The sequence below is a fragment of the Oryzias latipes genome, chromosome 12 (assembly GCF_053564925.1).
Source record: "Oryzias latipes strain Hd-rR chromosome 12, Olatipes_Hd-rR_3.1".
NCBI lineage: Eukaryota > Metazoa > Chordata > Actinopteri > Beloniformes > Adrianichthyidae > Oryzias > Oryzias latipes.
Genome location: NC_136248.1, coordinates 24697113 through 24724658, shown reverse-complemented (window position 1 = coordinate 24724658; position 27546 = coordinate 24697113). Strand labels below are relative to the sequence as shown.

General features: G+C 37.2%; 1 protein-coding gene across 1 annotated transcript in view; it reads left to right on the top strand.

The window, feature by feature from the left end:
• itga1 (integrin, alpha 1) overlaps positions 1–27546 on the top strand; it is a 61043-nt gene that overhangs the window by 30374 nt on the left and 3123 nt on the right. Inside the window, exons 4-25 of the mRNA XM_023960678.2 lie at positions 4579–4667; positions 7628–7742; positions 9752–9879; positions 10491–10639; positions 10737–10887; positions 11781–11955; positions 12923–12996; positions 15060–15207; positions 15839–15981; positions 17182–17325; positions 17413–17655; positions 19367–19491; positions 20026–20201; positions 20310–20461; positions 23752–23862; positions 25107–25186; positions 26246–26369; positions 26454–26531; positions 26616–26692; positions 26792–26881; positions 27087–27189; positions 27273–27389. Coding sequence (XP_023816446.1) covers positions 4579–4667; positions 7628–7742; positions 9752–9879; positions 10491–10639; positions 10737–10887; positions 11781–11955; positions 12923–12996; positions 15060–15207; positions 15839–15981; positions 17182–17325; positions 17413–17655; positions 19367–19491; positions 20026–20201; positions 20310–20461; positions 23752–23862; positions 25107–25186; positions 26246–26369; positions 26454–26531; positions 26616–26692; positions 26792–26881; positions 27087–27189; positions 27273–27389 — 2792 coding nt within the window. The remainder of the gene's footprint in view (positions 1–4578; positions 4668–7627; positions 7743–9751; positions 9880–10490; positions 10640–10736; positions 10888–11780; positions 11956–12922; positions 12997–15059; positions 15208–15838; positions 15982–17181; positions 17326–17412; positions 17656–19366; positions 19492–20025; positions 20202–20309; positions 20462–23751; positions 23863–25106; positions 25187–26245; positions 26370–26453; positions 26532–26615; positions 26693–26791; positions 26882–27086; positions 27190–27272; positions 27390–27546) is intronic.

The following is a 27546-nucleotide window of genomic DNA, read 5'->3' as shown; positions in this document are numbered from 1 at the left end:
GTTGCTAAATCATAAGGTCCCACTACTCAATAATATTTTGATCTATTTTAATAACAATTCCAGTGGTCTTTTAATTATGATTATGCAGATCTTTTGCCATTTTTAAAGTGTTGTTTTCAAGGACATACTTTCTGCAGAGCAGCAGTAGTTTATCAGAAATTCACCTCCCCACTCGGGCTGCGTGGGTCCCGTCGCTGGGATGCTCCTGGTCCGGGGGTCTCCCCCTCACTCCTGGTCTGGTTGGTCAGGCTGGGTAGGATCTGGTTCCCCTAACGATCACATGGTTCACTTTGGCAGCGTGCATGTAGCTCCACCCCCACGTTTACGAGCACACTGGCACACTGCTCCATGTCCGCTTTATCCCTCCTCCTAACCCACAGTGTATCTATGGACAGATACTTTCCGCTTATCTTAGTGTCAGAATTTCATGTTTGGATGTAATATTTGCCTTTTTGCAGAACTAGCATAAATGTTTCACAGCTTAAAATAATAACCTATTGAAATTAGCAACTCAGCACTTGTATATATACCCCTCTCCCTCCCCTTTAATAAAAATAATTTGTATATATACTTAAAACACAAAATGTAACAAACAATTTAAAAAAAATTTAAAAAACAACAACAACAAAAACCGGAAAGGGGTTGATACAAATTTACACCCTGGCTATCCGAAGATTCATAACCCCTTTTTGTAACAGTAAAACCTGTCCAACACAAAAGGCCTTCAGTGCTCATATGTTTGCTCAGTTGTTGGACAGAACAAGTACAACAAAAAGAGAAAGAGAGAGAAAAGTTATATTGTTGTTTCTCAGTTACCCATAACTAAGCTCTTTGTTTTACGCATTCTCCCGCCAGCTTACAGCTCCTCCCATCCCCAACCCAACATTACTGGTGCAACAAAAATGGCGAGCAGTTTTGGACCTATCCAGCCGTACTGTTTTGAGCTAGATGACAAAACAAAATGTACCTGAATCTAGTCGACTACAATGGGATGCATCAGAACAGAGCTGTGCAAGAGGAGCTTGTGGCACACCCAAAGTATTGAATCTCAATCTAGCTCAATCTTTAAGAAATTATTTTTGAACAGATAATTTGACCCAGAAAAAAATTACAGAAAATTATCAAAATATTAAACACATGAAAAAGTGTGATAAAACTCCAAGATTGGTTTACAGCAATAGCTGTAGTAAGCTGGAGACAAATTCTTGACAATAAACTTTTTTGTGTCATTACAGCGGAGTGCGCTTTGAATTGGACATGTTTTAGTTTAGCAGTAAGGAAGTTTTAACTGAATTATGTTGAATCAGGCCTGTTTTTTCCATTCTATAATAAAAAAAAAAAAGTAATCATAATAACTGTGTAGTTGGAAAAACAATCGTCTCAGGAAATTCATACCTTGTTTAGACTCTTTGTCTTTTCGGATATTATCAGATAGCTGAACACAAACTAAAAGTCGTTTTTTTGTCTTTTAATTTATTTAATTTTAGTCAACTTTGAAATGGTTAAAGATCAGCCAATTTCACTTTTAACTGGTTTTGCTCAGCAAAACTTCAAAATGCGTGCCTAGCAGCAACTTCTGCTCCAGTCTCCTGGGGAGGAAGTCTGGTTCATCTGAGCAGGAAGACAGTAAATAAACAATGTTTTTGTGTTTCATCCTTCCAATTTATCTTAATTAAAAAGATAAACAAAGCTTAGCTCCCAGTCAGCAGCCTGCCAGGCCCCAATTAGTACTCTGTTTGTCTCTGCACTGGGCAAGTGGGAACAAATGTGTACCTCAGACCCTTCAGATTGATGCTAAAATGCCACATCCCAGCTGTTCACACCTCAAATGTATCAAACAGTGGAAGCCATAGTTTCCTGCTGTTGGTGAATTATCAAATAGGAGAGGATTTGTTTTTTATCTCAGATGAGTTAAACAAATGCAAGATTTTAGAAGCTCAAGTTTAGCCTGGAAAACATTCACGGAGAGTTGACTCAGCTTCGCATTTGGAGCCAGACGACTGGAAGTTGGTTACATTATTAAAACAGCAGGAACGGAGAATGTTTCCTAAATTTAGGATGCAAAAAAGCTTGACCAGATACAGTAAATATTCCATGAGTGTTTATGAACACTGGCTCATCAGGATGTGTTCATGTCTGTATTGAATTAAAGGAAGGTTTTTGCCAATCTTCTGTTATTTTTGATTTATTTAACGTCAACACCCAATCACAACAGCCCTCTCATGGATTGCACCAACCATCTCCTTGCAGAGCTTTCACACAAGTACGCACAAGCAAAACCATAAGAAGCAACACTTAATTGTGTGGTTGTGGTCCTGAAATACTGAAACCCCTCCAAACTATAAAGTAAAGAGTTGTTATGCCATGAGCATTACGTGTGACGAAACGCTGGGAAAAGTCCAACACCCATGATTTTTGGGGATGTCTACAGCATGGTTACATTCTGTTTAGAAATAAAAATCCATGTTACAAAAACTGCAGTTTGTTGGCTGAACCACTGCACTCTCAGGCTTCAGGCTTATAAAATAGGGAATCATAACTCTGGAAATCTCTCAAATTGCACCATTTAATCCACCCCACATTTGCTGAAAAGTTTGCGATATAAGAAAATTTATTGTGTCTCGTTTTTAAACATTTCTGTGAATTATTTTAGCTTTTTAGTTATTTTTTAATTTTTTTATGGAAACCAGAAAAGGTAGCTACACGGGACATCCCTAATTGGATGATGCAGTTTGTCCATCATTTTAAACAATCGTTATTTGGTATGAAGCGATACTGGATACCATCACCCAGTCCGCGATCACCCATGGTCCTACCTTTTCAGGTTTCTTATTGTTTTTCGTTTTTTAACTTTTCATTCTGATTTCTGCAAATGACTTTTTTTTGTAAAATGTAAAGCTGTTTTTTTTTTAATACTAGTTTTGCTTTTTAATTTAATCTTTGCGATGTTTTGAATCGAGTGACTTGTTGATGGGATTTGCACTTTAGGGTCAAAATTCTCACACTAACATGTAGCTACGCAAGTTTTTATCAGGCCCTACGCACCAAATGCGTGGCCCATCAACGCACGTTGAAATTTAAACCAGGTCGAACTTTGACCAATCAGGGTCTCCGATTTGGTAGTGATGTAAGCATGCCGTCCGTTTTCATTTAGAAAAGACCCAACCGTTTGCAAGTTGCTCATGGAGGAGAAATGATTTATTGTGCTTTGTGCCTGGCTGTATTTATGACACCAAGTCTTTTATATCATGTGCCCGGTCTGAGCGCACAATAACATTTGCCAAAACAATGGGCATGAAATCATCTTTGAATCAAGAACAACTATCACATTTTGTGAAAGATTATATGGCTCACTATTATCTACAGAAGAACACAAACTTGGTTCTACAAACCAAAAGTGAGATCATTCAGGCTTTATTCTACAGATGCACCGTTCAAGCAGAGGAGTATATTTGAATTTTAAAAGGCAACACCTAGAATTCTGAGTTATTTTAGGAGGATAATGCCCAATTATACTCTGGATATGACTGTGTGGGTTTGAGACAGTGTATGTAAACCCAATTAAACACACAAAAAAATAAAGCAATAACAACCCAAGGGCTAACATGCAAAAGGAAGTTTTTACCTCTCAAGAATGCACAGATCAGCAGAAGACATCAGCAGTTCATTTACTTAGTTTCTAAATAATCAAAAGAGAGTTTTTGGTCACACAACTAAAGTCTTCCTTGTAACCAGTAACAAAGCTTGGACATTTTAGCTCAGAATATTTCACATGACAACTTTCTATAGCTGTTTATTGTTAAAGATAGCCAAGAAGATTTGGTCCAATTTGTTATGATATCTATCAGGCGCCGCTGGAGACAAAGCATGCATTTGTTCCTGCTCACAGTCCCATAATGAGTCCACGGTATCCCGATGCTTATCACGTATGTCCCCAGATACTGAAATAATAATCAACAGTAGCTAAACGTCTCAATTTTTCTGTTCGTTCTTGTGATTTCTTTTTATTTTAGTTAAAGGTCAGCGCAAGGTCTAAAATCATACATATTTGGCTTTTTCAAAGAACTGAAGTAACATTTTGGAGAAATTTTTTGGTAAAACTGGGATGTGTAAAAACAATGGTAAGAGGGAACTTTTCAGCTTTTAAAAGCCCCTTTTGAGATGAGTTCATTTAAAGATTGATACCATTTTCAATGGTTTAGTGAGAACATGTGGATCCGTCCAAAAGAGAGTTTAAATGACATCCAGAGCATTCCCAACACATTAGACGGTGCTAATTTTAGCCACATGTTTGGATTACTTAATGATTTGATTCCCCTCGTTCATTTCCTCACATGATCTGCGGCTAACGGCTTTGAGCCGCGCTCAGAGAAAGAGCACTGTAAAGTCGTAAAACAAACCACGCTGGATTACATGTCAGTGGTTATTACATCTTCTGGACGGACGGAAGTTAAAAGGAGGGCGAGCAGCACTCTTCCTGTGGGAAAATAAAGGAGAAGAATTTCTCCAGCTGTTTGTCTTCTCTGCTACTTTCTGTTGGTCTCACTCTGTTTATTCATCTTTTTTTTTCTTCTTTAGAAAACACAACGATTCCCAAGTTACGTGAGGTCAAAGAGAACATGACCATGGGAACCACATTGGTGACCAATCCCAGAGGAGGATTTCTGGTAAAGAGTTCTATATTTTCTATAAAAAGAGGAAAAAGAAGACTTGCATTTACTTATTTCCCTTAAGAAATTTGGCTCCAATGAGCACATCCATTGAACCTTTGGGCCCTGTGGACACGGTGTGCTTGGCTTGTCATTTTCTATAATTAGTCCTCATGTCATGGGAATGTAATGCTGTGAATCAATGATGAAGATAAAGTTTAGTCTTTGATAAAAATCGGAAAATGCTTGATTTTACTAAGAATGCTGACAAGAATAAAAATGAAAGAACTGTATTTATGCAGCTTGTTAAGTGTCAAACGAAACTTAGTCTAAGCAGCTGTTGATGTAACTGAAGCCAAAACCCTTAACATGATGTGCTAACGTAACTCTAACATTTTTCCAGCCAGAATTGTCCCCTTTCACTGTTCGCACAAACACAACTGAAACGTTTCAAGTGGGGCCTTTGACTGAGTGACCTTCCATTCTGTAAAATCACTAGCAGCCAGACTGTTTGGAATTTGTATCTTATTTGCAAGAATATTATCTTCCTTACTTCATGATATTATGTGTCTTTAACACTCAATTCTGAAAGTCCCATGTTAAATGTAGATTTGCTTAATTTATGTGCTGTCATTCACCTAAGTTAAATGTAGAACTAGATTTCTTTAGGGCTTATTTGGAGATCCACCTGGTAACAAAATGTTGTTTTTGGTGATGTTGTGACATTTTTGCTCATTATGGTTGAAATATATAAAGAAAAGTAGGCTTAAAATGCATTTCTGAGTATTTCTTTATACAGATTGTTGTGAATTAGAAGCAGATGAAAAAATACTGTTGGAAAAAACTTGTAGTTGTGACGTAGGCGCTACAGTCATCGGACCAGAACATCCCTGCTCTGCTCCGTTCTGATGCATCTACTTGTAGTGAAAAGGACCCATGTACGTTTTCCTTGCCTGAGCTGGCATTTGGCTCACAACTGTACAGCTGGACAATCCCAATATTGCTTGTCATGTTTGTTGCACCGGTAATGTTAGGTTGGGGTTGTGAGGGGCTGTAAGCTAGTGAGAGAGAGTGTAAACTAAGGGATGATGGGAAGTAAAGGCTTACTCTGCGCCAAAAATCCCACCCACAACTCGGAGGCAAATTTTTAATAAACTGTTGCTCTCCAGAGACTATGTCCAAGGAAACGGCAGGTTTTAAATTTTGACTAAGAATGTCATCATCTTTATTAAAAGACAACGGGGAACACTTTTACAACTGATCATAAGAAACAGTTCTTCTATCAAATGCATCTACTTGCAGCCAATTCAAGCTGCTAAAGCTTCCAGTGAGCATCACAGTATAAAAGAAGGTGGAGTTGTTTAAAAGATGACAAATGTTGGTACCAGACAAATGGAAAATATGGAAAAACTGTCGAGAACAGTTGACAGACGCAGCAATGTGTTAGCAATGGAACCAGATACATTTATATAAACAGAACATTCCAAACGGCTGCACAGTAGTGTAGTCGGTAGCACTCTCACCTCACAGCAAGAATATCCTGGTCCAAAACCCGGCTGGGTCCTTTCTGAGTGGAGTTTGCATGTTCTCCCTGTGTATAGATGGGTTTTCTCAGGGCTCTCTGGCTTCCTCCCACAGTCCAAAATCATGTTTCATTGGTTAATTGGTATCTATAATTCATCCTTAAGTGTGTGTGAACCTGCAACAGGCTGGCTCCAGCAACCCCATGACCCTGAAATGGATTTAGTGGGTTCTGAAGATGAATGTGCAGATGGAGAACCTTGCAAACTGGAAGTCTGCCATAACAAAAAGAAAGAGAATAAAGAGAACTGGATTGGTCTTTCAGTATCTGCATGTTACCTTCAGGTACACTTGTCAAAATGAACATGCTCCCTGCTGGATAAATTAGGATAAAACCATCAAGTGGATACAATTCACTGTGTGTCTGGGCCTTAGGAGAAAAGACCCAAAGCTAGAGCTAAAAAACTGAAAATTGAATAAACAATTGAGAGAGTTTCAGAAAAATTAAATAGAAGAATGAATAACTAAATCCTGCTAGAGCTACACAAATTTACTATCTTTTAATGCTTTTTCTCTCTATTCTATTATTTTAAGCTACAAGACCCACTCCAATCATCATTTTTTGTATTGTAGAAGTGTTCCTAGTGGTCTTTGTAATTATGATTATGCCATCCTTAGCCAAAATAAAATAAACTTGTATCATTTTCAAGGACATAGTTTCTGTAGAGCGGAGTTCATTCGAAATTTGCCCCAGCCCCCCTTTCCCTCTCCTTTGCTGAGAGCTCCGATTGTGGCCTCGCCGAGTGTATTTTCTACGTCACAAATAAGCTGTTTTTAAAATTAAATCTTTTCATCTGCTCCCGATTCACAACAAATTGAATAAAGAAGTTCTCAAATATGCAATGTTAAGCTTAATTTTTATTTACATATGTCCTCCACCAACAGGAAAACGCCACAAGAACATGTAAAAAACACCAAAACACAATTTTCATCGTAGTGGGTCTTTCAACAGTTTTTTTTACCCTTTCTAGCTGCTTTCATGTGACTTGCCAACTTCATATTTGCATCAATGCAGTTAAACGAGCTTAACTAATGTTGTGGTTTGAAATTGTGAGCATTTAGCATGAGGCAGCGCTGTAAAAATTCATAGTGTTGTTGCAGAATGTTGGATGCCACATGATTTGACCTCCATGGTTCTGAAGCATTTTGGAGACGAAAATAGGCCAAAAAGTAATTTTCGGCTTATTGTGTGTTCTTTAAAAGTTTACCTCTTAAAGAACACGCACTAAGCCAAAGGTGCAAGGCACCTTTTTTCTCTGAAGATCTTTTGACATTTCAAGACATTTTTTGTTTTTGTTTCTCCTCTTGGGCCCCTCCAATAGCCCTAACCCCACCCTTGACCTCCTGTTTGTTGAAAGCGAAGCAGTTGCAGCCTTGTCTGTGTCTCGTCTGCGCAGGCATGCGGTCCTCAGTACGGCTACATGTGCGGCCAGCAGCAGTACATCTCAGGGGTCTGTGCCAACGTCAGCTCCTCCTTCCAGATCCTCAACTCCGTGGCTCCAGCAGTGCAAGGTACGCAGCCGGCCAGCCAAAGGTGCAGAAGCTCTGTACAGGAAGTGACAGCATTTCCAAAGATAAGAGATTATCGTCTACCCGTCAAAGCGGAACCACCCAAGACCCTGCTCACCCTCCCTTCATAGAACAAGCATATACGAAAGTTCTTCTTAATGTAAACTTGTCTGCCACCCCCTCACTGCTCCCACCTCCCATTCCTTAAATCATCGCTGACCGGGCCCAGCCCAGTCCTGCTGTGTTGTATGCCCAAGTTAGGAGACAGTTTACTGGGCTTGCACTCAGTTTCCCTTGAAGGAAACAGCTCAGAAAGTAAACAGTCAATGGTCATTGTTTCTTTCTGTTTCTTTTCTGCTTTCTCTGTCTTTTCTTCTCTTCCTACACCACCAGCAGACCGCTCATATCATCTAACAATGCTCCAGAGCGTGCAAAACTGCTCCAGCAACACTCCATGAAAATAAATTGCTGAATCAACAAATTTACGGACTGAAACTTTTACACAACTGAACTTTTTCTAAGAGTCTAGATTCAATTAAATGTAATTGCTGCCCCAATTTCCTTTAATGCTACAGTTAGATAATAATCCAAAGCACCAGACCAGTGGTTCCCAACTTTTTTCAGGCAACAGACCGGTTTAATGTCAGACAGAATTTCCACTGACAACCCTGGACGAAGGGTACAAGTGAAGTGGATGTTTTTATTTTATTTTTAGCTTCCAGTTGAAATTTATAGGGTAAAGTTTATTTTATTCATCTGCAAAATACCTACAGCTGGTTAAACTTTATTTTCGCTTTGAATTTTGTGTTGAAACCATTGAAATGTGATATAGATTATTTTCTTAACCCATAACTGTTAAAGTGTCAGCCTCATCAAGCATAAAAAGAAAAACTGTTACAAAAACTGGTATTTTCTAAACATAATAATAAACGTGAATCCGCTGGTAGACCAACCTTAGTAGCGGAATTCCTCATAAAATAAGACAGCTGGTTGCTAAAAAATATTATTAAGCTTTGTGGGAACAACAGTTTGGAATCAAAACTCCTTGTTTTTGTCAGTTGAGTGCAGCTTTCTTTTATCTTGAAGTTTAAAACTCTTATTCTGTTTCTTTTCTCTTTTCTGCAGAAATACACTTTTTTCAATTTATCCGTCGGAGCAGCCACTTACAGAAAGCAGCAGTTAGATTTTCGACAAGTGGCCAAGCGACTTCACATGTGCCAAGAATGAGTTGGATATTGTGGAGAGAATCCAGTAGTTTTCCAAAATAAAACTTCTTTCAGGTTCTGATTGTGAAAAAATAAATAAAAAATCTAGGCAACCCAGAAACAAGCGTTGGGGATCACTGCACTAAGTTTCACACTAATGTTGACATTGATTTAAAATCCATCAATTTCAGTTTTTTTGCTTTTAACCTTAAATATCAAACTACAAAATAGCTGAAATTTGTTAGAATATTCCTAGTGAGTTTTTTCTACAACCAATTTAATGAGGACCTGTCAATCCAATGACCAAACACCAAATTTGGTAACTTTAATATAAAATTTTTAGCTTTAATCTTTGGTAAATGGATGCATTGACTTTAAGTACACATTTGACTTGAACCGGTACTTTGTAATATATATGTTTAATATATATATATATATATATATATATATATATATATATATATATATATATATATATATATATATATATATATATATATATATATATATATATATATATATATATATATATATATATATATATATATATACACACATACATATATATATATATATATATATATATATATATATATATATATATATATATATATATATATATATATATATATATATGTATAAATATTGAATTTCTTGGAAAAACTGCAAATTACCTTTGAATAAGAATTTTAATGACTGTTAGGTCATCAAATAAAAAAAAACAGTCCTATCTTAATAATGTCACATTGGTTATTTACTGTTAAATGGATTAATTAAACTTTTACTATTTTATTTCTGCGGTCCAAGAGTGTGCCAGGAATCTGGACATCGTCATCGTCCTAGATGGATCCAACAGCATCTACCCGTGGACCAGCATCGTTGATTTTTTGGTCAGCTTTATTCAGAACACCACCATCGGGCCACACTTCTCACAAGTGAGTGATGTGACTGAATCCTGGGACACAATGAGTGTCAAATTGCTGTAATAAACTGCATAAATATTTTGCCATCTACTCTTGCTGTCTTTACAGTTTTTGTAAGACAATACTTTTGGCAATATGCAAAACTTTGCTTTTTGTTTTGTTTGTTTTGAATTTGATAGAATTTGAATTTAAACACATTTCAGTACCACCAAAGATGCATAATACTGTATAAATGAAATTTAAATCATAATAATAAAAATAAAAAAAGAGAAAAATCGTTAATAAAAAAGGCAAGAAAAAAAGCAGTCACACAAAACAGTGTTCTTGGAGGACTCCAGGAATAAATGACTACCGGTAATTATTTTTATTTTAGCAATGCTGGGTTGGCAAATGGTGCAAAGGGTTTTCCACAGGGCAACACTGGACAGTCTCTTGGCTACAGAGAGCAGTGGTTTGAAATCCATGGCTGCTGGATAAAGAACTTTGTGTCATTTCAACCCTGGTTGGATCCAGCCACATCCTCTGCAGTCAATCCGGGGGGAGGCGGGTTGGGGAGTGAGGGCAGACATTTAAAAGAGTGAAAAGAAAAATATTTTTTTACAGGACAAATGTTTATCTTCCAGGTGGGCATAGTGTCTTATGGAGAAAATGTGAGTCACCTCGTCAACCTGAGCCAGTTTGACAACACTGGAAAGATGGTGGAATTTGTCTCGCATCTTCCTCAGCACACTGGCACAAAGACCAACACTTTCCTGGCCATTGAAACTGCCAGGTGTGCAACACCGCCACAGATTTGACATTCTCTCACAAGATGATCTTAACTAGCTCCTTACAGCTGTTGACTGTGGGTTTGTTTTTTCAACAATCAGGAAGGAAGCCTTCCTTCCAGAGCGGGGTGCTCGGCCCGAGGCTAAGAAGGTTATGGTGATTGTGACTGATGGGGAGTCACATGACTTCCATAAGCTTGAAAGTGTCATCGCCAAATGTGAAAAAGATGGTATCGAAAGGTTTGGCATTGCTGTAGGTATATATTTATTTATGTTAATGCACATTCGGGAACATTTGTTTACACTACTGGCTTAATGCAGAGGAAAGACAGTTTTTCCACATCTGTTGATATCTTCAAACATTAATGTTGGCTTTTTAAATTTGGGATTTGTCCAAGTCACTAGGTAGTTATTGAACTTAGAATGTGTAAATCATTTTTAAAAGGCCACTCTGATTAAGATTGTGTTTTTGGTGTTTTTAACATGTTATTGTGGCATTTTCTCAAAGTGGAGGACATATATAAAGAAAATTAAGATTAAAATTGCATTTCTGAGTTTTTTATTTAGTTAATTGTAAATGAGGAGCAAACAAAAGAATGCCGTTTGAAAAAGAGCGTATTTGTGACGTAGAAAATTACCTGGATGAGCCACAAGCTTCCTTCTCCGCTTCACTTGCATCCACTTGTAGCCGATTAGATACGTTAACGTCTTAGTTTTCCTCGTCTGAGCATCTGGCTCAACACTGTACAGCTGGATAGCTCTAATATCGCTCGCCATTTTTGTTGCACTTCTAATGTTAGGTTGGGGATGTGAAGGGCTGTAAGCTGGCGGGAGAGAATGTTAACAAATAACTCTCAGTTCAGATTGATGGGAAGTGGGACGGAATTGCTTTTCACTAACAACTCTGAGGCAAATTTCTGATAAAAATACTTCTACTCTGCAAAAACTATGTTCTAGAAAACAATCGTTTTTTTCTATTTTAGCTAGAAATGGCAAAATCATAGTTAAAAGATCACCAAGAACACTTTTACAATGGATCACAAGATGATCATAGTAGGGCTTTGATGGATTTTAGGGTCACATCATTTACCTAAGTGTACAAAAGTGTCATACGGTTAACTTTTTTTTTTTTTTTTACTTTTTAAGGTTTTAGGAGACTACAACCGTCAGAACAAAAGTCCAGAAGAAGTAAAAAAGTTTATCAAAGAGATTGAGGGGATTTCCAGCAAGCCCCTGAAAGATCACTTCTTCAACGTTTCTGATGAGGTTGCCTTGCTGAGCATAGTGGACACTCTGGGAAGCAAGATTTTTGCCTTGGAAGGTAAACACAAAAATAGCCTCAACATTCATAAAAGCCTTCACATACTTTTCAGGGCAGACACTGTTACAGGCAATAATTAGAGACAATTCCTAAAAGATTACATTTAAACCCCATGTTTAAAGCACAGGAGGTTGAATGATCAAATTGTAGATAATTGACTCAAAAGGGAAAGTTTGCCAAGTTTGCCACGATTCTCTGTTTAAAACTGAACCGTATGACCGGTGGCCCTGAAGTGCAAATCACATCAAATAATCTCTTGAAGCAAAAACGTTATTTTAATCAAGACTGTTAAAAAGGCAAAATAATTAATAAAAAAAACAGCATTGCATTTTAGAAAACAAGACAAAATTCAAGAAACTAAATGTAAAAACCAAAAAAGGACATGTCAAAAAACGAAACCGGAAAAACAGCTGATTGGATGATGAGACCCAGTACAGCTTCAACCCAAATAACATCCCAAATGACATCATGCTGTCAGCAATTGTACCTACCTTTTCCTGTTTCTCATTGTGTTACATTTTTTTAACATTTTGTTTTGATTTTGGTTGATTACTTTTGCTTTCAGAAATGTTTTTTTCCGTTTTCACGGAAACCAGAAATGCTATAAAATGTAGGAAAAGAAGGGTTGTCTTTGTCAGCACATCCTCAAACAGAACACGGTACGACCTGCTCCCCATTGAACAAAATCTATATCAAATTCTGTACCAAACATACAATACTAACACAAAACATAAAATGTTTCTCTCAAAAAACGTTGAAGAATCTGGACTGTGAGATATTTTTTTACATCTCTGGCTTAGAGGAAACACTTTTGCACTCTGTTATGTTATGGAATTGCTGTTTAAAAAAAAAAGATCATAAACATAGACTTAAAAGTTTAAACTCCATTTAGTTACAGATTGAAACATACAGTATGTTTTGATTAGTATTGAAGTTCATTTATTAACCAAATCTATTCTTTTTCTAGCTACAACTGGTAACTTCACCTCTTCCTTTGAAATGGAGATGTCCCAAACTGGCTTCAGCGTACATCCTATTAAGGTACGCATATTTTCAGTCACTTATTTGTAGCTGAACAACGATATGTGCAAAGTGAGTGTCTGTTTTTTTTTAACAAACAAGAAATAAATTACTATTAGAGAGCAAAGTTTTCAAAAGACAACTCTTCAAGAAAAAGTTTTCTCATTGTAATAAAAGCCAAGGCTTAGAAATGTTACATTTCTATATATGTTACATGTTATATTTGGAATACATTTTTTCTGTTTCATATTTGTATTTTGTACATTGTCTCTACCTCTGTTTTATATTCCTAAGTGTAGTTTTTTTCCTCTGAAAATCTGATTTTTTTCTTCAATAACATCGACCTGCAGATGGAAATTAGCACATGGCTTAAATCTGTCACATTTACATTTGTTTTTTAAAGTTCATGCAATGTCACTCTCTTAATAATAAATACATTTTAATAAATGTTCAAGTAAAGTAATCATATCCTCATATTGGAGTTGAAATGTTTGCAAGGAGAAAATGAGGATCTTCTATGCATGTGGGCAACAAAACTAGAACATTTTAACAGAAAATGAGAACGCAGACAGTGCTATCTGTGGATCTAAAGCCTCTTGGGTGATTGCGTGTTATTAGACTCAGATTGCTTTTAGAGACAGAAAGAGACGCAAACTCATAAAGCTTAAGAAATGGCTGTGCGGCTGAATCAGGGAGCTGCTGATTCTGCCCACTCACAGCCTGTGGGGGGTCATTCAAAGGCTGCTTCCTGTTTCTGCCTAAAAGCAAACAGGATTCTTTCTTACGCCTTTCTTCCTGCTCCTGACTCATGTTTATCACTTCCATCATTGTGTCATCTAAATTTAACATGATGGGGAGCAAAAGTCCAATTAAAAAAGCCTCGCTTGACTTTGATTGTGTTATGGCTAATTAACCAGGCGGTATCCTGTGTGACTAAACTCCTTCACTGATTAAAAATGGCAAGCTTTTTACTGAATTGGGATATGAGTCACAATGACATTGTTTTACAATTTCCTAAAAGCTTATTGAAATTATTTTTTAGGAATTCCACTAAAACTTGTTAATATATGGTATGTTAGTTCGGCATAATAATCATTTTTACAGCTGTTTGCAATATTTTTTCTCAAATTCTAGGATAAATTTGATTTTCTTCCTTAAAAATAAAGCTTTCAAATTCATTTGAAATAAATAAATAATATGAATATTATAAAATAAAAATATATCAATTTGTTAATACACATTCAATTCAAACAATGAATTTGATGTGAAATTTAAAAAGGATACATGAACACACATATTCCTAGTATTGTTGCTGAGATATTTCTCGTCAACTTGTATTGTTTACTTACATTGATAGGAAGTATCCATTCAACTATAAACCACCTTACAAGTACTTACAAGACCTTTCATGTCAAACCCATAGGCTTAGAAGAATCTCATACATTTCTTAAATGAGATTTAAAAAGTTTGACGTTTTGGTAGCACCATAAGGTACGTCGAAATGTAAAGATGAAGTACCCAAGTACTATTTTTGTTTTAAATCAAATCAAAATATATGAATGTTCAATTTTTATTTATTTCAAGAAATAGTCACTTAAAAGATTTACCTAACAGTTATTATTTTTCAAACTTCATGATTTCTTGTGTTAAAAAAATAGTTTTGCCATTATGGAGATGCTTATACATTTTTACAGATTTGTATTGTTTTAACAACAGTTTTAACTTTTAAGGTTAGACACAGCATAAGGTAAATATTGGGGCTCATTTTTTCATTTTGCTTTTTTTTGATAAACTGGTCCTTTTTTTTTTTGATTAATTAAAACAGGAAGAAAACGATTATTATTTTTTGATAATAAAATTTCTTATTTACAATTAGTTAAATCTATTGGGGCCAAGTTCCTGTTTGGTTGAATGAGTTCAAACAATATTTCTTTGCAGTTTATCTGAGCTTTTAATCAAGTAATCTGACCCCACTAATTTAATGATCGCATTTATTTTGATTTTTTTTAGATTAATGTTAACTCCCATTTGTAAAAATTAATAAAGTCTGTGGGCTTTTAATCTATCTTGTTCTTCTCCCACAGGACGGCATGTTAATGGGAGCAGTGGGAGCGTATGACTGGAATGGAACAGTGGTGATGCAAACTGCCAAAGAATCTCTCATTCCAGGGAAAACTCAGTTTTACGACCCAAAATCTGAGGCTGGATATGAAGGCTTGGCTGGATACCTGGGTGAGTGGACCTCCTGATCCCCGTTGGTGCTGTGTTTTAGGACTGTTTTGACAAACAGACATAAAAACTCTTTAACGGATACAGGCGGATAAATATTAGTTTGCAGCCACATTCCAAGCCTGAATGTTGTTTTTTGCTCATCTACGTCACAAAGAAGCACATTTATAGCTGAACTGAGCTGAACTGATAAATTCAGAGTTTGTGCTGTTTGGAGGAAGAAGAAGGAGAATTTGTTGAACTCTGCCTGCAGATGCTCCCATCTCCTTTGCCTCGTGTCTCATAAATATTGTGCGCACGCTCCCCTCTCCTTGCCGTTGCCTTTTATGGCGTTTCAACCAGCCACCGCATCTTAATATTGAGTTATTTAATCAACATGTCATTGAATGGAAAACTGGTGGGTCTAGGCTTCCGTACTGTAAACTCAGCTGTTGGCACATCCTGAAGGCCAGACTGCAGCTTGCTGAGTGGTTTCATGCTTTTCTGAGAGGGTGTGTGTGTGTTTCTGCCAGTTTCCATCCACGTTTTACAGTTTCTTTGTGACAACCAGTATAAGCAGAGGTGTTAAAACACTGATGGATGTTTTGGCTCGGTGCGCTTGGTGTAACAATGGGGGGAATGCATGTATGTGCAGGATATGATGTCAAGTCAGCGACCACCCGTGATGGGGAGCTGTACATCACAGGGGCTCCACGATTCAACCACACGGGGCGAGTGGTCATCTACAGTCTAAATGGGTCAGACCTGGTCATTTCACAGACTCTGAAGGGAGAACAGGTGAGTTGACATCCCAGCCTCCACCCATAGTTCCTAATGATTCATTCAGATTACGGAATGTATAGTGGATAGTGAATTAATGTGATAAATGTGTAGGTTCATTTTGGCTCGCCATTTCTGCTTGTAAAATTTAAAAAAGAAAGTAATTAATTGTCAAAAACAAAAACTGATATACCCTATGTATATTCTATCCCACAATATCATATAACATGAGTCATATATTGAAAAAGGCATTATATATTTATATAGATTTTATAATATACCCAGACTTATATGATGTCAGTCACAAATACATAGCAATAGCCATGACTCAAAAACATTTTTTCCTTTTTTTTGGTGATGTAAATAATCATTTAGTGTTACAGTCAAAAACATTTAAGTTATAAAAATTATTATATTGCTCTATGTGGTCCATCCGTCTCTTTATAATCTGATTTGAAGTTCCGGCCTGACACCCAAGAAAACAAACGATTTCAACAGAGATCCAAGCAATTATGAAATGGTGTTTGCTTGCACACCAATGGATTAGAACTGCCGTATGAATAAAACAATAAAATAGTTTACACCAAACATTAGTGATCTGGAAAAGCATTTAAAAAATAAAAAAGAAAAACTATAGTATACTTGCTACAATAAATAGTTTATTTTTGAATACTGAAAAAAATGACGCCAACAAAAAAAGGTAAGCGTGGCTTGAAAAGGGTTGAATGTCAACGTAACTTTCTTATATTTAGGGTTTAAGAAGGAGGGAGTGGGAAATTATGAAAGGGTGGATGTTAAAAAAATAGTGTTTTGCTAAAAACACAAAGTGTGGATAACCGAAGGATGGAAATTAGGTTGAGATTATCTCTGTTTATTAAAATGTATCTTCAGATTTTTGTCACCTAATAGTAAGTAACCCTCAAATAAGTGACTTAATAGTTTTTTTGGTCTGTCTTTAAAGGATTACAAACATTCATTTATTGCAATTAGGTCTTATTAACTTCTATAGTTGTATGATCAAAAACTGGTTTATTTGTTTTCAACACATAGAGAAATGGTCAGAAAATGATTACTTTTACCTGATGCTGTGGGCAAAGATATTTTGTTTACAGTTTATACAGCAACAATAAAAGAAAATGTTAAAGTAACGTGTCTAAAATAACGTCCGAGCCTTAATGATCAAATCAAAATGCAGCTTCTGTTTTTTTTTTATTACAGATTGGTTCATACTTTGGTAGCGTCTTGCAGACCATCGACATTGACAAGGATGGCTACACTGACCTCCTTTTGGTTGGAGCCCCAATGTTTATGGGCCCAGAAAGAGACGAACAGGGACAAGTCTACGTCTATAAACTAAACCAGGTATGCAACAATCAAAAGATTGTTAACCAAAAATCACATTATGTAATAACATGTACGGGGTCATTTTGAATGTTGCTCTTTAATCAGAACGGTCTGTTTGAGCACGAGTTCACTTTGAAGCCCAAAAACCAGTCGTGCTGCCCCGAGGGCTCGAGCGATTGCAACGAGCCGTGCGGGGCTCGCTTTGGTACTGCCATCGCAGCAGTGTTGGACCTCAACCTCGATGGGTTCAACGATGTGGCCATCGGGGCTCCTCTGGAGAACAACCACATGGGAGCCGCCTACATCTATCATGGAGATAAGACATCATTGAAAGAGAAGTTTGTGCAGGTGAGAACTCCAAAATAGTCTGAGATTACTGAAATAGGTTATTTTTTTTTTAATCTGGCAATTAATTGTGGATCTACTGCATGTGGACCAAAAGATACATTCAGAGCAAAAAGATGTGTCATATGTAACAGATGTCATCCAAGGAAGTTTGTGTGTTAGGTATAAAGAAAAGGTTTCAATAAAGCTTAGACGTAATTTATTCTTCCACTTTCAAAGGAATTAAGACAAATTCTGACGAAACGAGACTAGAAATGAAGGCTCTCATTCATCCACGATGGCTTCATAGCAAAGAAATTTCAAGAAGGCTCATCTGGATTTAGTTATTTGGGTTGACGAGGCTTCGCTTCTCATCAAAGAGCCTTTCTCAGTTCGGATGAGAAACGAGCAAAACGAGTCGTTATATTTACCACCATAAAGGTGTCACGTTATTCAGACATATGGATTCAGGGCTTTGAAGTGAAGGAAATGTAAATATTTTAATCCCCTCATGGAAGAGCTCAGAAGGCATAAAAAAAACGTCATGGCAAAAAAGGCTGGAAATATTAAAATAATTAAACTAAAATAATGTGGAGCTGTATCTTTGTTGGTTTGTCGGTTGTATTTTTAAAACGCTAAAGGGCGCTTGGGCCGTTATGCTTCTTCCAAGTGAGCTTCTGTCACTACATGGAATAAAAAACGGAATTTGCAGTTTTTTTTGCAGAAGATTTTTGTCGTATGTTGAATATTTCTGGTTCTATTTGGTAAAATTAACTAAAGCTTCAGCCCTGTTGTCTCCAAAGTTATAGAAATAAGATTTATGTGAATGTGTCATGAAGAGCTGTGAAAATTGAGCTTTTTAAAAAAAATGCTTTTTTCAATAATTCATTTCTTTCACAAGCTGATTAAAGTCACATTTTGAAACCTTTTTAACATTTTAGTAAATGAAACAGACTATCACAGAGGCTTTGTCGTTTTTGTTTTTGTTGGTGAATGGAAAATATGAGAACAAACCTCCAATTTTTGTATAACAATTCTAAAATTTCTTGAAATAATTACCTTAATTGCTCTGCTGGTTAAGAGGCACCAGCCCACGTTTGAGCTCTACAAACTTTGTTTAAATTTAAATAACAGATTTTGATGAAATTTAAAATCTACGTTTTAAAAGATATCGTCTAGAGATGTCCAATAAAAACTAACTTTCTTTTTCGAGAAATATGCATCACCTGGTTCTTTAACTTGATCTTCATGATTTATTTTCTTTCTGTGCAAATACAATCTATTTTTTCATAATCTTATTAAAATAAAGCGTTAAATAAGAGTTAATAAAGAGTTTGTAATTCTCTTCAATAAGTTCATATCTGTTACAGAACTGCCCAAGTTAAAGGTGGTCTTTTAGAAGAGAACAAGCTTTTACTTTTACTCTCTAGAGTTCAAGAGCAGCATCTTAGGTTCTGGTGTTGGTTTTTTCTTTATGTAGAACCTATATTTTATTTAAAAATGAAGTCCAGCTATAGGTGATATGACCATGAGTCGTCTGAAGCAAAGGATAAGTTATATGACCTGTTAATAAAAGGAGAAAAAAATGTCTAAGTAGGATGTTTGGGTCATTTCAAATTATTGCTAGTTGTGTCAGATGATACTAACTACCTTATGGTTTGAAGCTGTGCATACATTTTACAAACATCAAAAACCCCTGTTGCCCACTTTGCTTTGTTCTCTGTGGTCTCCACAGCACATCCCTGCAGGCGGCAGCGGGACAAAATTCTTCGGCCAGTCCATACATGGAGTCATGGACCTAAACGGAGACGGGATCACAGATGTTACCATAGGAGGTCTCGGAGGAGCTTCACTGTTCTGGTGAGAAACAACCCATCCTTGCATGTAAACACTCACTCCTTATTCTACACATTCCACCTTCATCTTCAGCAGGGTTTTTTGTGCAGACTAATCCATCATCCATGTCAACTTTCCATTGTCTTATTTGGGTTTAGACAGCTGTGTTAAGTCCCACCGGGCTCAGAGGCTGGAGACTTCCTCGCTATCTCTGTGTTAAAACCTCCGCCTACACTTCCCTGTTGGACGCCATCATGCAGACTTTAGTTGCTTCCCAGGCTCGAAGCTCAACTAATCTGTGTGAAAACTCTGTTTCCCAAGTGGCTCAGAGTTTAAAAAGGATTTGGCAGCAGGCGACTCCTCTTTCTGTGCTGCTGCAGTGTAACTGTAAACTGGAAAAGGTTGAAGCCAAGTGTTATCCAGACAGTAAAGCACATCCGTGGTTCTAGTGACAGACGTTTTGTCTGATGACGCACTGCTCTAGTTAGTGCTCCTCAGTGTGACTAAATTGTAGTTGTTTTTTTAATAAATATCGGTATGTCTGTGTCCTTTCACCAGGTCCAGAGATGTTGCAGAGCTTCATGCAAACATGTCTTTCAACCCTGGTAAAATCAACCTGCAGCAGCCTCAGAACAAGTGCGAACACAGGGGCCGGGAGTCTGTGTGTGTGGTGACCACAGTCTGCTTTTACTACAGGGTCAAATCTGATAACCAGAACTTAGAGTCTAATGCAAGTGAGTTAATCAGGACCATATTTTATCCTGGCTTGTTCTTCTTTTTTGATGCCCCACAAACCTTTTTTTTAATAATACATATATATCCGTGTTTGTTGCATCCTGCAGATATCATTTATACCTTAATTCTGGATGCCCCACGGGCAATAGCCAGGGCTTCGTTCCTCAATGACAGCGAAAAAAGTAACCGCACGATCACCGAGACCTTCCTCATCAAAGACAGAGAAGCAAAATGCATGACCAAGACCTTCATCATGTCGGCAAGTACTCTACTCTCACCAGGCTGTGACCAGTTATGGTTTCCTTCTGAACACACGATGACCTCAGATCTATTCTGAAGATTCCTCAGAGAACGTATCTAGGTGAACTGGAGCCCTCAAACCTCACTGTTCTTCCGTGCAGGTTTTGTTCACAGCTTATGGAAGATGTTAATGGCGTTTGAGGGCTGTTAGTCAAAGGGAAGACAGGACAATGCAAAGCAGGAGGTTCTAACATGAAACAGAGCCGCCGTGATCAAAGCCTCCAGAGTTCAGAGCCGAGCTCCTTAGAGAGATAAATCATCTGGAGTTACATGTTTAGCATGTGCACAAAAAAGCAAAGGGAATCACATAGGGAAGTTGGTGCATTTTGTATCTGACAAAGTGACATTTGACATTCAAAACATGCTGCACCTAATAGAAGAGTTCGAAGTCACAAGGGGCTTTCTCTTTGCTCACCCTCTGCAGGAGTTCACGGGTATCTGGCCTTAAGCAGAGACAGAGGAGCTAATCAGCGGTAACAGCTGGTGGTGTGTTTGCTGCACATGAATGCAGTGTCTGTTCTACTGTGCCAGTATCAGCAGGATTATGCCATCTATTCCAATACGGAAGCTGAAAAATGTCGTAGAATCTGTTGCAGCCATAAAACCTTTGCCTGCAGCGTTACTGGATGGATTATGGTTAGTGGTGGACTGCGGTCCAGGTCAGCAGACACGGGTTGAGAAGGGAAGGGAAGGGGAGAAACTCAGGAGAGATGGCACACAAGTTTATGAACAACGGTATTTAGTTGATGAGGAGAAACCAAGTGAATCAAGGGAGTATGGAAAATTATAAAAAAACGCTTCTTTACATTTTTGATGCTTTAATGCTGCTTATGTTTTGATTCCCATCAGGGATAAGCTTCAGAAAGACCTCTGACTGTCTCTTTAACACAAAATCCTGTCTCATCCAGTCAAAAAGTTCACCTTGAAACAGTAGAGCTTCCAGTTCATGATTCACTGTATGTCTTGTCCTACAGCTTTAACTCAGGGCTAGTCACATACACCCGCACAGGTCAACCCCCTGCAGGTTTTTGGCCTGTCCAGGCCCGTGGAGGGCTGTATACAGGAGCAGTTGCATCTCACGGGGTGGGCCTTGCAGCTCCCTTTTGATTTGTATGGCCACCTTAAGGGAGGTCATAAAAATGGAACAGACCATTGTTGTGTGTGTGGTAAGCGGTGTTCACACTAGACCATTGCTACTCGATATTAGCACATGTCCTACACCTATTGTGGAAAAGGCTTTGAGCAAAGTGTTGAACCGGACCATTTAAAATTGATCATGTATATATATATATATATATATATAAATTACTCCTCCATGATCAATTTTAAATGGTTGGCACTTCAGTGAATTGAAAGGAGCGCCATCCAAACTTCACTACCAAATCCGTGTCCCTGATCGGTTAAAGTTTTACTGATATAACTGGCGCGTTCAATTGCTGCGCGGAAACGGACGTAAAAACTAGCGTAGCCACACATAAACATGAGAGTTTTCAACGCTGAAGCCCCTTTGCCATGTGTAGCTTTAGGCCTTAATTTGTGATTAAAACTTTAAAATTTAGCAGCAAAATTAACAACAAATAGAAGCATAAAAAGACAAAGTAAACGTATGACTCAACCAGAAAGTAAATTGATTTTTAACCATTTTAACCTTTAACCTTTAGATCAGGTAACTTTTTGATTCCCAGAGGATGAAACTTTCCCCTTTAATCATAACTCATAACACTGGATGTTATGCAGTTTCTTTGGTTGCAGTCTCCCCCGTAGTGAACAAACAATGGAAAAACTTGCCCCAATACCCCACACATTTTAGCCTTCATGATAGGAAAAAGGGATTTAAACAAAAAGAGATTCAGGTTGATTTTATAGGTCAGTGCTGTCACATAGCTTATTTTTTCTTCCTCTCCTCACTGTGTTTCTATGCCCCCCACTGTCCAAACCAGTAAATACGTCACCCCAGCATCTGCTCAAAGGAGCGACACATAAATTTGTGATGACATTCATGGTTCCCAGTGGATGATTCCTGCTGGCTGCTGATTATCTGCCCTTTGCTCTGCCATCAGGTTGATCTTTTTTTGTTTAGATGGTTGGAGGTGAGATGGTTCACCTCTATCGGTTGGTACATAAACTAAGTTGAAAGATTGTAGCAGCATCCTGTTAAACATAGAGACACTGTTTGCTCTCATAATACTCATAAACCTTTGCATAACAGATTTCAAAAGGAGTCTGAAACCTTCCTTGAAGATGTCTGTCTCCCATAGAAACCCCCAGAGGGATATTTAGCGGAGGTGGAAGGCTCTACTCCTCGAGGATCTTTTTTGACATCTTTGACCTTTCAACTGTTGATGACATAGATCACAGGTGTCAAACTCCAAGCCTCGAGGACCATTGTCCAAATGGTTTCCATGTAGGACACTGGCCTAACCTGTCATTTCAGTTCCTTTTTGGCTAAACACACCTGATCTAGGCAATCAGAAACATTTCTTAGAAAGAATTTCTTAAAAAACAAGCAGGATACCGGCCTCCAAAGAATGGAGTCTCACACCCCATAGGGGTTGCCGAACCCTGGTCCTCAAGAGCTACGGCCCTGTCTGTTTTCCAGCTCTTCCTGGACAGTTTGATGCTGACTAACTAAATCTGGTGTATTTAGTCAATCAAGATTTGGAATCCCTTGGGTCAGCAATAAAAAACAAGCTGGGAAGAGCTGGAAAACAGGCAGGGTTGTGGCTCTTGAGGACCAGGATGAATGGTGGAGTTTTTAAAAGATCACAGCCAGAACATTTATATTTGACATACATTTTACTACAGGAAAAAATTAGTAAGTATTTTATTATTTATGCTGTGATTTATGTTACAAATGACAACTGGGGTAAAAACCCACCTACGCTGTATAAATGAAATGTCGATAAAACATTGTCTTGAACACTTACAAATTAGAGTACCCTGAAACCTCATGAGTTTGAGATGATTTTGACTTAAAATATTTGTGCAACCAGTTGCTTTGTTGAGTTTTTTCAGCATTTTTACAGCAGTGGATACTGACTACCTTACTCCAGTTATTTTTATTTTTAAACATGCTTCAAACAGGAACTCAACGGTCTACCTTATGCTCTGAGCTTTTTCACTGCAATGGGAGAAGTCCTTCTGCACTAAATTTCCTTTATTAACCTTTCAAAAGCTTTCTGTTCAATAGAAAGAACCGTGTTGTGAAACTTTAGTTTTACTTGTTCTTTCCTCTTTCTTTTCATTCAGTCCCGGTTGGACTTCCGGGATCCTCTATTTGTGTCTTTGGAGTTTAAACTGAAAGAGGAAGACCAAGGTCCTGTTCTGGATGAAAATCTTCCCAGATTCATCAACAAAACAGTAAGATATTAAAATTACATGCAAACCTCTTTCAGAAAACAACTTTGAAATGATGGATTGGAAAATCTGAAGGTCATCTTGATCATCTTCCAAGAAGTGAGGTTTTTCCTTTCTCCCTGAATGCTGCTGCTGCAGTAAATCACCAGCTGCAACAGCTGACTGCCATCCTTCTGCTTCCCTAAAGTCCACATGAATGTTTCAGCACCAACAGCCAGAGCTATGTTCCCACACTCCTACAAGCATGTTCCTTCCAACAAGAGACTTTCAAGTGTTTCAGATATTTTCCAGAGTTTGTGATAAAAACGGAAGACAACTTCATTAAGCTGCTGTGAAAACCTACCTGTGAGGAAAACATTGAATTCAGTAACTAATCTAGTTTCTCACTCTGATTTTAAACCTTGTTATTGCTCCAACACAGGCTGTTTGTACACATCCTAGCATTAACATTAATGCAGCCTCGACCCTATTGGACGAGCCTGCGGTAATGAAGAAGAGGAGGCTTTACCTTTTGTTGTTGTGCTGGATGTGAGGATTTTGTGTCTATTAGTCATCCAATGGCCTGCAATTTACATTTAAAATGCAAGTTACTTCAATTATTATCAAAATTCATTTTTCTTTTTTTTTCTGTTTTGGTCTAGTCTAGGCATTTCCCTTAGCAAAAGTAGTACACTTGAAGTTTATTTTATGAAGTATACTTGAGTATAAATATAGCAAGTATACCATAGAAAATGTACGTTTAGTATAACAAGTAAAATAATTTTTCAGACTAAAGTAGAACATTTCTAGTTTGGATGTCGAGTATATAAAATGTACACTTCAGGTATACTCCGTCACTTTTAGTATAGACTAATAAGTATGTGTGTAGTACATTAAAAATATACTGCTTTTTGCTAAGTGTAGGCTCTAAATTGTATTCTAAGGATACTTTTTGTTTAGTCCTTTTTTGTTAGAATATTTGAACTTGTTCAAATGAAAACATTTGCACTAAAGAGAAAAGTCATTTGCTTTGAGAAGAAATGATAACTTAATGATAAATGATTGTTGTTCTGCTTGTATAGTGGTAAATCCATTTTAAAAACACTGAGTAGATAAAATTCAAACCCATTTTTAAAAAGCTGTTGTTAAAATGATTTCTAAGATTCTTCCCTCAGCCAGAACCGAAGATGTAGCTCTTAGTTATTTATTCCTATTTTCCCAAATATCAGACTCATTACAAACAAACGTTTCCTTTTTTTTCCTCATAGATTCCACTGATGGAGTGTGGAAATGAGGCTGAAAGGTGCATCACTGACCTTGTCCTCAAAGCTAAAGCCAGTGTGAAAAGGTGAGCAGACACCTGAGGTCAGGATCAGAATAACATTTTACCTACAGGAACTGAAAGGAGAACGAAGGTTTGCCTAAGCAACGTTCTTCTCAAAAATATAAAACTCTTTAAAAAAAAGATATAATTCAAATATGCTGATGCTTACAGTGCATATTTATAAGTTAGCTGTTGTTTAATAAAATATTTTACCTTGTTTTTGTTAATTCCATTTACATAATAGCTTCACACAAAGGGCAACACAGTGAATGTTTCCCAGCAAGATGAGGGCCCCTGGTGGCTAAATTTGACTGTGAATTACCATTTAATTATTTTTAAAATAAAATTATTCTCTCTATACTCACATTTACTTTTAATCATTTAGCATTTTGCTAAAGCCATCAAAACAGGAGCTTAATTTCCTTAAATTTGTTACTTTAAGGATTTTCAGGACAAGTTTATATAATAAATAGTTTTTGGAAAACAGCTTTTATTCTTCTGAACCTTTTCAGCTTTTTGTTGCTCTTTTGACTTTTATTTTGAAATTCAACATTGCAAATGTAGTTTTATTTTTTACCCCGTGACGTCTAATCACTAATCACTAAAAATCACGAATCACGAATAACTAAAAATATGCATTTGCTCCAAATTTACCTTAATTTAACATCTACGTTAAAGCAAAAACATAATTGATTTACTTTCAAGGGGTTAAAATGACACCTATAGGGGATGTAAACTTAGACCTACATGTATGGATTATTTGACTGGTAGATTTTTTTAGTTATAAAAGATATGTTGATTGCTGTAAATGTTGGTCCTGGGTCCACAAATCCTGTTAAAGCACCACTGATTTGAACCAATTTGGCAGATTGGTAGCCTTAGTATCCATTGGGTAACTTTTATTTTTCAAAATAAAAGTGTATTTCTAATGGCATTTGTTGATCATGAACAGTGCATTAGCATAACAGTGTGACCTGCAGTTATAGATTTACTCCGATGTAAGTCATTTGGAACAAGACTACACCCTCCTTGTGAGACGTGCACAACACAGCCACATCTGACAGCTTTATTGACTTCTCCCAGCATGGTGGTCAAAGGCCGTGCCAAGATGGATGTCCAGGTCACCGTCAAGAACAAAGGAGACAACGCGTACAACACCAAAGTCCTGGTCACTTTTACCCCGAACATCAACTACGTCAAAGTTGAGGTGAGCTGCCTGTGTTCCCTTTTTGCATCATACAACTATGCACACTGCAGAGCTGTGTGCTGATGAATGATTTGTTATTCTCAGCCGGAGATGACATGCAACCCAAACAGAAGTAGTTTGGAGTGTGCTGTTGGATACCCCTTCCTGGGCAGCAGAGTAGAGGTTGGTATGCACAACAAACCTTTGGGTTTATTAAACTTGATTTTACAGCCGGTGATGAATTTCATTGTGTTTTAATATTCACAGGAAACGTTTAAACTGATCTTTGAGACAAATCCTGAACATATTGCGAAGAATATTCAGATCAATGTGACAGTCACAAGGTGAGTTTGACTGGGAGTTGGAGGGCTTTTGTTCTACTTTTTTTTTTTTAAGTTTTATATTTTTCTATATATCCTGTTGCTTTTTTACATTTCTCACAGTGACAGTGAGGAGCGACCTGAAACCCTGATTGACAACAGCGTACACATCTCCATTCCTGTGAGATATGAAGCAGGAATCACATTTGAAGCGTGAGTTTTGGTGTACCCCCAGATTTCTGTTGTCAATAGCTTCATGGACTTTTTGGGCACTAAAAAATAAACATAATAATGAATCTTAATCCCTGTAAAAGTATTACTATTTTAAATAAAATGAATGTATATTTTTTCTTCTTTTAATTGATTTAATGTTTACTTTAATAGAAAAATGTTGTTTTTTGTGATTTGCGTCCCACAGGATTCCTTTGTATGAACACATAATAGTGAAATATGGTGAAGATTATCCTCCAAAAATCAACGACACCAAGATGCTAGGCGAGGAAATCAGCATCAGCTACACGGTAATATCTTACATAGTTTTGGATGTTGCATTGATGGAAAATGAATTCAAATGTTTTTTTGTGTGTGTGTCATTGCTCCTCAGGTGGAGAAAACAGATGGTACCATAAATCTGCCACTTGAGCTTTATGTGAAATATCCACAGAAGTCTCCTCTGAGCAACAATTTGTTGTATCTGACACACGTCAAGCCCAGTTCGAAGGTATCAACACACACACATGCTTAGAAGTGCTGGTTTGTTTCTATTCATTTGCTAAAACAAATCCTGATAACTACCATTTCTAACCTTACTTTGGCTTCAAATTCACACGATAGAAGTTTTGATTGAATCAGAAAAAAAAAAGAAAAAGTCTAAACAC